At 35.8% G+C, this 10000-nt stretch overlaps 2 protein-coding genes across 2 annotated transcripts in view; one reads left to right on the plus strand and one right to left on the minus strand.

Annotated features, from left to right (window-relative positions):
* LOC137628917 (potassium channel subfamily T member 2-like) overlaps nt 1-10000 on the minus strand; it is a 671513-nt gene that overhangs the window by 653056 nt on the left and 8457 nt on the right.
* The window catches only part of LOC137628705 (serine/arginine repetitive matrix protein 5-like), a 146234-nt gene that overhangs the window by 130346 nt on the left and 5888 nt on the right, over nt 1-10000 (plus strand). Inside the window, exon 4 of the mRNA XM_068359855.1 lies at nt 6312-6546. Within this exon, the coding sequence (XP_068215956.1) occupies nt 6312-6546 (235 nt within the window). The remainder of the gene's footprint in view (nt 1-6311; nt 6547-10000) is intronic.

Consider the following 10000-nt stretch of genomic DNA (forward strand, 5'->3'; position numbering starts at 1 on the left):
ATTTCCTAATCTGTTATAATATATACCAGTTTAACTTCTAACATATTTATTGAGAAGAACAAATAAGGAAAATATCTACATATAAAAAAATTAATTAATCTTCCATAATAATTTTCATAGATACGGACTAACAAATAATAAAAATATAAACTAAGGAAAAAATCAAATTCATCGTCCAAATAATTTTCTTAGAACCACAATAAAAAAAATAAAGGAAATATGAAGCTTAAAAAGATGAAATTTATAGTACACATAATTTTCATATAGACTGCATCCATTTCACTGTTTTGATCATTAAAAAAGAGATAAAAAACAATCTTATCAACTGATATATGTAAAGAGAAACTCAATCGTACAACCTTAGGATGAAGACAGAGAGAGAGAGAGAGATGGAGAGGAGGAGAGGAGAGAGAGAGAGAGAGAGAGAGAGAGAGAGATTGATTTATTCGAAGGTCTCTCAATTATTCACGAAAAACAGATTATAGGGCAGACCTAGTACCCGTCCCAGAGAGAGAGAGAGAAGAGAGAGAGAGAGAGGAGAGAGGAGAGAGGGAGAGAGAGAGAGAGAGAGAGAATTGGGAATAAAATCAAATAATTTAAGCAAAATATACATAAAAACAATCGTTTTATAAAATATTATTTCGCCGATATTATTCAAAAAAAAAAAAAAACTTATTCTTCCACCCAACACTGGTAAATATAACTACCATAAAACACACATTTTAGTAAGAGAAAATAAAAACCAATAAATCAATGTATCACTTGATAGGGGGAGGGGGGTTTGCCCCTCCCCATCTCCCAGCGACCCCCCCCCCCAAAAAAAAAGTCAATCAATCACCAAGCGATAACCCTTTCAACGCGCAAAAGTTATCAACAGGGTAACAACGCTATAATCAGATCTTTTTCAAAACTAGAGTCCATTTTTTTCATGCATTTGTGAACGAATAGTTACACGACGTCTTGAGGCTGAAATCCGTCTTCTTCTTCTTCTTCTTCTTCTTCTTCTTCTTCTTCCCAAACGACTAAACAAAGGGGCAACACAGCTGTGTCTTGGTGGACTCTGGAGGGCCTCGTAGGAACAACCTGTTGCTTTGACGGCAGAGAGAGAGAGAGAGAGAGAGAGAGAGGAGAGAGAGAGAGAGAGAGAGAGAGAGAGACAGACAGACAGACAGAGTGTGTGTCATCAGCTATACCTAGTCCATTTGTTATGGGTACGAGAGAGAGAGAGAGAGAGAGAGAGAGAGAGAGAGAGAGAGAGAGAGAGAGAGAGAGAGAGAGAGAGAGAGAGAATGTCATCAGATATACCTAGTCCATTTGTTATGGCTACGAAGAGAGAGAGAGAGAGAGAAGAGAGAGAGGAGAGAGAGAGAGAGAGAGAGAGAGAGAGAATGTCATCAGCTATACCTAGTCCAGAGAGAGAGAGAGAGAGAGAGAGAGAGAGAGAGAGAGAGAGAGAGAGAGAGAGTCATCAGCTATACCAAGTCCACTTGTTAGCTTACTACCATTGCCAATAGAAACATGGTTGCATGGAAATATAATCAAAATACAGTTGACTGAATGAAAGAATATTTGGAATTTAGGTCAGAAGGCAGAAAGTGTGGCCGATGAAACCCATTCAGTCAACATAATTGATGAATTCTTCGCATGAAAAGCGTAAAGCCAATAACTGCATTCAAAGGTTTAAAGGCCACTCGTGAATGGTAGGGGCAAAGGACAGTGACATTGCCCTATCAAGCAGACTGACCATATATACATATGATCAGCGCCCAAGACCCCGCTCCACCCTATCTAGGACCCAGGAGGGCCAGGCAATGGCTGTTGATGACTCATCAGATAGACCTATGGGGTTCCCCAAAACCCCCTTCCTTAGCTCGCAAGGATGATAAGGTTGTGACGACCAAAGAAACTAACGATTTTGAGTGGGATTTGAACCCCAGTCTGGCGTTCACCAGTCAGGGACGTTACCACATCGGCCACCACAACCCTCAAGACATGGATGGCGTCTATAATCTTTATCAGGATAACTGGAGTTTAATGTAATAAATCTTCAAAGTAAAAAAGTAACTTGTGTTCTGCTCAATGAGTGTAAATTCTTAATCCTACACGAAACACAATGAATAAAACTGTCATCGTCATTATTATTATTATTATTATTATTATTATTATTATTATTATAATTACTGATTCTCCAGAACACCAATTCCACGAACAAAAATGTCAAGGTCTGACCTTGAAAAAGGACAGTTTCTCTTACATTAAGCTGCAAGGGAAAGACCCTATTGTTACTGATTCTCCGGACCACCAATTCAATAAATAAAAATGTCAAGGTCTGACCTTGAAAAAAGGACATTTTCTCATACATTTCGGCTCCAGAGGAAAGACCCTATTGTTACGGATTCTCCAGACCACTAATTCAACAAATAAAAATATCAAGGTCTGACCTTGAAAAAGGAAATTTTCTCATACATTTCGGCTCCAGGGGAAAGACCCTATTGTTACTTATTCTCCAGACCACCAATTCCACGAACGAAAATGTCAAGGTCTGACCTTGAAAAAGGCACAGTTTTTTTCATGTATAATAGTGATATATCCTTCTTGCTAATCCCCCATCAATTACAGTTCAAACCACAGATTTCCATGAAAATCACTTCAAAGAGAAAATGTAATTTTTAATGTGTCATTAATCGGAACAAGAGCACAGACTTCATAGGGAATGTTATAATTGTCCGGAGAATGAATCTCCTTTGATTTCTGGGCTCCAGTTTATATACGTATAAAAGATTAATTAATAACGTAACATCAAACGAGTTTAAAAATATGACTTCAAGGACTCATGGAAAAGGGGAAATATAGCCTGATTCGATAAACAGTTATTATCATTATTCTTATCATTATTACAAGTCAAGCTTCAACCATAGCTACAAGCTAATGGTAAGTAAATAATTTCTAAATCATGAATAACAAATATAAATTGACATGAATAGCGTTAAATAATAATAATAATAATAATAATAATAATAATAATAATAATAATAATAATAATAATAACAATAATCAGAAGAAGAAGAAGAAAACGAAGAGTCAGACACAAAAGAGGGCCCTGATAAAATAAAATAAAATTGTATGCATTCTGTTACGGAGTTGGCATGGTTTACCAAATAACTATAATCTGAAAGAATATCTCTGACCCTATCGTTTGACTTCGATTTCTCAGAGAACTTGATGGTTCCAGAAGTATCCCATTTCGCAAGAACATGGTTGAGGCATGGCCAGTCACTCAATAAAAGTAAAGCTTTATATTAAGGAAAATAACCAAGTGAACAAAGGAATTAAATAAACTATATATGTGAAGTAGAAAATCTACAATATCATATCAGTAACAACGTTAGTGTAGATTAGTCATATATAAAAAAAAAATCTGTTCAACACATTCGTTGCAGGTTTGAACTGTTGAAGCTCCACGGATTCAACCATCTGATTGGAAAATTCATACCACAATCTGGTCACAGCAGGAATAAAAGGTATGGAGTATTATGTTAATGTGTTTAACATAAAATCATTCATTGCAAGTTTGAACTGTTGAAGCTCCACGGATTCAACCACCTGATTGGGAAATTCATACCACAATCTGGTCACAGCAGGAATAAAACGTATGGAGTATTATGTTAATGTGTTTAACATAAAATCATTCGTTGCAAGTTTGAACTGTTGAAGCTCCACAGATTCAACCACCTGATTAAGAAATTCATTCCACAGTCTGTTCACAGCTGGAATAAAACGTATGGAGTATTATGTTAATGTTGTTAACATAAAATTATTCGTTGCAAGTTTGAACTGTTGAAGCTCCACGGATTCAACCACCTGATTGGGAAATTCATACCACAATCTGGTCACAGCAGGAATAAAACGTATGGAGTGTTAATGTGTTCAACATAAAATCATTCATTGCAAGTTTGAACTGTTGAAGCTCCACGGATTCAACCACCTGATTAAGAAATTAATTCCACAGTCTGGTCACAGCTGGAATAAAACGTATGGAGTGTTAATGTGTTCAACATAAAATCATTCGTTGCAAGTTTGAACTGTTGAAGCTCCACGGATTCAACCACCTGATTAAGAAATTCATTCCACAGTCTGGTCACAGCTGGAATAAAGCCCCCGGAGTACTGTGTAGTTTTGAGCCATATGACATTGAAGGCAAAAGGGCTAGAATTCTTGACATTTTCGCCAAGGTGGGATCCATTACTGATTCCGTTTTTTTTTTTTTTTCCATATGTACCTCAGCATATTTCGCTCGTTTGCGACAACGTCCTCATAACTCAAAAATAGCTATTTTTCAGGAGAGCCATTTTAATCAATTAAAACACTCTCATATTAATGCATGTCGTTAGGACATTTAGCGCCTCAAGCGATTAATTTTTTAGCTACAATTATGACACTTTTGCCAAATGAATCAGCATTTGAAGATGAATATGTCTATATGGATAACTCAAAAATACATTTTTTTTTAGTTATGACGTTGTTGTCGCAAGCGAGCGATTTGTTGGGATCCGAAAGTAGGAGATAGGCATTAGCCTAGATCTTGCATTCTTTAGAGCTTTCTCCCGGTTTCAAAAGGCTCAATACTACATTTTATTCTAGAAATTTTATTCCAACAGTGACAAAGTTATGGAATGATCTTCCTAATCGGCTAGTTGAATCGGTAGAACTTCAAAAGTTCAAAGTTGCAGCAAATGTTTTTATGTTGAACAGGCTGACATGAGTCTTTTTGTAGTTTATGTATGACATATCTGTTTTAATGTTGTTACTGATTTTAAAATATTTCATTCTAATTATTCATTATTTCTGATATTGTTTATCTTTTTCCTTATTTCTTTTACTCACTGGGCTATTTTTCCCTATTGGAACTCGTCGCGCAGTGAAGATGTGACAGGGTGCACTTCTTCAGATGGATGGTGTACCAAAAATTCCTGTGTTCAACTGTACTTCTGCGAACTCAAGAGACATTCAAACCAAACTTATATTTTTTTTCAAACGGATTTAATCAACAATTCTCCAAGTTCTTCAAGTTATATTTAGACATCTCCTTCAAACCAACATTCTTTGAAAGTGATTGGTTCAATCCTATCATGTATCTCAAGGCTGTAGATCGGAATATAATATCTCGACCTTTAGACGAAAAACCACTTTCAATTTTCTCGAATCAATTGCCCCAGGAAGCTTGACATTTGCTCTCCTTTAGAGCAGATTAATTTTACCAAATATATACATGATCATATATTCGAAAATGGACTTCTATCATATGGTCTAGATAACTTTTTCATCTCTGAATATTTTACTAACCATGAAAATCAAATTTCTAGAGAATTTCTAGCAGAGATCTTTTTACTATTCTTCAAACATACTCATAACGGTAAAAACAGTTATTGCAATCCGAAAAGTTTCTAAATAGTTTCTACCAGGTCTGATAGATTTAACAGAAAACATAACTTTTAAAGGCTAATGCACTGTTATTACTACGACGAAAATCATGTTCCTAGGTAGAACAAAGAAGAGATCTGTCACATAATTTCAACGCCAAATGCATTGGACTATATTTCCAGTCAGCCCCTAGAATAGATCAGTTAAACATTCCCCAAACATAATATCAACGGCAAATACACTGATCCAAATCTTAAATTCATGCCAGCTCGAAGGGTACAAAGGTTTAAAATTAAACCAAACTTCCATTACTATTCCAAGTAGCTCTTGTATTCTGTACCGTGCCTCCAAGAAAGCACCCAGACATTCTCCACGGGTTGGTAGAATGTCAGACTTCGACATTTACACGGAACTCGTGGTATTTGGAATATCTGGCATTTTGGAACCTTGTTTATGTACTATACATTCCAATCAATAAGGTTCGATGGTTGGAACTTACAAATAAATTCTCAGATAAGGTGAATTCTCAGCTGCCATATGAATTCTCAGCTAAAGGGAATTCTCAGCTACCATATGAATTCTTAGTAAAAGCGACAACTAAATTTGCCGGAAGAATTCACAGTAAAAGTGACACGTAAATTTGTCAAAATACTTCTCAGTAAAATTGAATTCTCAGCTGCCATGTGAATTCTCAGTAAAATTTAATTCCCAGCTGCCATATGAATTCTCAGTAAAAGTGAATTCTCAGCTGCCATATGAATTCTCAGTAAAATTGAATTCTCAGTAAAATTGAATTCTCAGCTGCCATATGAATTCTCAGTAAAAGTGAATTCTCAGTAAAATTGAATTCTCAGCTGCCATATGAATTCTCAGTAAAATTGAATTCTCAGCTGCCATATGAATTCTCAGTAAAAGTGAATTCTCAGCTGCCATATGAATTCTCAGTAAAAGTGAATTCTCAGCTGCCATATGAATTCTCAGTAAAAGTGAATTCTCAGCTGCCATATGAATTCTCAGTAAAAGTGAATTCTCAGCTGCCATATGAATTCTCAGTAAAAGTGAATTCTCAGCTGCCATATGAATTCTCAGTAAAAATAACAACTAAATTTGCCAAAAGAATTCTTGGTAAAAGTGACAGATTTGTTAATTATGATGGTTTTACTAACAAAGGCATATATTTATATTTTTTTTTCAATAATAAATACTAATTATTCATTACTTCAAATGTACTTATTATTTGCATTAGTTCCCTTTCTCACTGGAATAAATATTATAACTATTTGGAGCCCTTGGGCTTATAGTATTGTACCAACCGTGTGTCACACGATCGTACATAGTAACGACATTTAATTTTTTGTATGTATTATGCTTGTATCTTCGCTCTCCCCTCGCACTGATAAGGACCTGAAATAACATATCTGTTTTTTCTCACCGTTAACTGTTAACCGGTGCGGTGTCGGTTGAACACGAAATTGCCTGTTATGTCTTTTATGCCCTTTATGCCTGGAGTTTATGTATATATAAAAGGATGTTCTGTATTAAAGCTACTCAGTTGCTTTCATCCTGCCTTTGAGTCACAACCTTCTCTCGGCTCGTCACAGTATTCTGCGTTTCTAGCTAGGGTTGTAGCCTGGCTAATAATAATAATAATAATAATAATAATAATAATAACAACAACAACAACAAAGTGATAACGATAGTCTACAGATGAAATGTATAATTTTAACTATTGCAGTATTTACACAATTGTCTATAATAAAGCTTATGTATATGATAATACATAAAAGTATTAAATCAAGTGTCACAGTTTGATGAAGAAAAAACGAGAAGCAAAAAAACGAACAGTAGTATAAAAGAATAAAACATTGACAGTTGAATTATTTAGCAACTTAGTTTTGATTAATATATATATATATATATATATATATATATATATATATATATATATATATAATTGAAATAACTCACAATTCAACTTTCCAGGCCATATAACTAGCTCATAAGAGAAGAACTATGTAACGTTTTTACGAGAGAGAGAGAGAGAGAGAGAGAGAGAGAGAGAGAGAGAGAGAGAGAGAGAGAGAGAGAGAGAGAGAGAGAGAGAGTTCCTCCCACGAGATTTCGAAGTCAATTAGCCCATGTAGATGGTTTATTCAGCAACCTTCCCAAAGCATAATCACGAATTAAACTTGATACAATTAGTGATCTTCCTAGTGAGTTTCTAATTATTAAGCACAAAGACATAAGTAATTACATTGGGGTCATTCACCGAGTCCCTCGTTTTGTGCAACATGTTAACCTTAAACTATTCTTTACACTGACTCTACGTCTCTTGTTCTCTCAAACATAGAGGTTAACTTAGCAACATGTTAACCTTCACCTTTATTTACACTGACATTACGTCTCTTGTTCTCTCAAACATAGAGGTTAACTTGGTACCATGTTAACCTAGATCTATTCTTTACACTTAACTCTACGTCTCTTGTCTTCTGAAACATGGAGGTTAACTTCACAACATGTTAACCTTAACTTATTCTTTACACTGACTCTACGTCGCTTGTCCTGCAGAACATAGAGGTTAATTTAGCAACATTTTAACCTTAACACATTCTTTACACGGACTCTACGTCTCTTTTCCTAGGGAACATGGAGGTTAACTTAGCAACATGTTAACCTTGATCTATTCTTTACACTGACTCTACGTCGCTTGTCCTAGGTAACATAGAGGTTAACTCAGCAACATGTTAACCTTAACTTATTCTTTACACTGACTCAAAGTCTCTTTTCCTAGGGAACATAGAGGTTAACTTAGCAACATGTTAACCTTAACTTATTCTATACACTAACTCTACGTCTCTTGTCCTATCAAGCATAGAGGTTAACTTAGCAACATGTTAACCTTAACTTATTCTTTACACTGACTCTACGTCTCTTGTCCTCTCAAACATAAAGGTTAACTTATCAACATGTTAACCTTAACTTATTCTATACACTAACTCTACGTCTCTTGTCCTATCAAGCATAGAGGTTAACTTAGCAACATGTTAACCTTAACATATTCTATATACTAACTCTACGTCTCTTTTCCTAGAGGAACATAGAGGTTAACTCAGCAACGTGTTAACCTTAACATATTCTATACACTAACTCTCCGTCTCTTGTCCTGTCAAGCATAGAGGTTAACTTAGCAACATGTTAACCTTAACATATTATATGCACTAACTCTACGTCTCTTGTCCTGTGGATCATAGAGGTTAACTGGCAACATGTTAACCTTAACTTATTCTATACACTGACTCTACGTCTCTTGTCCTGTCAAGCATAGAGGTTAACTTAGCAACATGTTAACCTTAACATATTCTATACACTAACTCTCCGTCTCTTGTCCTGTCAAGCATAGAGGTTAACTTAGCAACATGTTAACCTTAACATATTCTATACACTAACTCTCCGTCTCTTGTCCTGTCAAGCATAGAGGTTAACTTAGCAACATGTTAACCTTAACATATTATATGCACTAACTCTACGTCTCTTGTCCTGTGGATCATAGAGGTTAACTGGCAACATGTTAACCTTAACTTATTCTATACACTGACTCTACGTCTCTTGTCCTGTCAAGCATAGAGGTTAACTTAGCAACATGTTAACCTTAACATATTCTATACACTAACTCTACGTCTCTTGTCCTCTGAAACATGGAGGTTAACTTAGCAACATGTCAACCTTAACTTATTCTTTTCACTAACTCTACGTCTCTTGTCCTGTGTAATATGAAGGTTAACTTTCCATCAAGACGTCGCGAAATGTATTTGTACCTTGAAATAATATCAATCAATGTTTGCCGTTGTTATGCAAACATGGATTTCATAGCTAACTTTTATGATCCTCGTTGTATGCAACATAATGCCTCAACACACACAATTATTATTCATCCATTTCGTGAATTAATGTTTGCATTGGTGACGTGTCTTTCCTATCCCTCGTCATTTTCTTGCTTCCAGAAGCTAATGTGGTGGTAGCCTATTATAAACATTGCTCAGCACGCTGCTAGACTGGGGTTCGAGATAAGCTCAATAGGTTTTCGTGGCCTCTCCAATCTCCCCCTCCCTGTAAGCTAGGGATGGGATGTTTGGGGGAGACTATAGGCCTACTTGCTGAGTCATCAGCAGCCATTGCCTGGCCTCCAAGGTCCTAGGTTGATGGTGATGAGGCTTGCGAGTCGATCATCTGTATATATGATCAGTCTCTTCGGCTTTTTCACTGTCCCTTCCCTTTACCATTCACGAGCTTGTAACATTAGTGATGTAATACTTGTATAAAGACCAACTAAGATGCGCTGTTTCTCAATTAACAGAATGAATAAAACCATCTAGAGTATGCAATCCTTTTAATCTCTAGTCTCTGAACCATGGTCTTCCACTGTCTTGGGTTAGAGTTCTCTTGCTTGAGGGTACACTCGGGCACGCTATTCTCTTATTTCTCTTCCTCTTGTTTTGTTAAAGTTTTTATAGTTTATTTAGGAGATATTTATTCTAATGTTGCTACTGTTATTTAAATATTTTATTTTCCCTTTCCTCAC

This window comes from Palaemon carinicauda, chromosome 36, assembly GCF_036898095.1.
Source record: "Palaemon carinicauda isolate YSFRI2023 chromosome 36, ASM3689809v2, whole genome shotgun sequence".
NCBI lineage: Eukaryota > Metazoa > Arthropoda > Malacostraca > Decapoda > Palaemonidae > Palaemon > Palaemon carinicauda.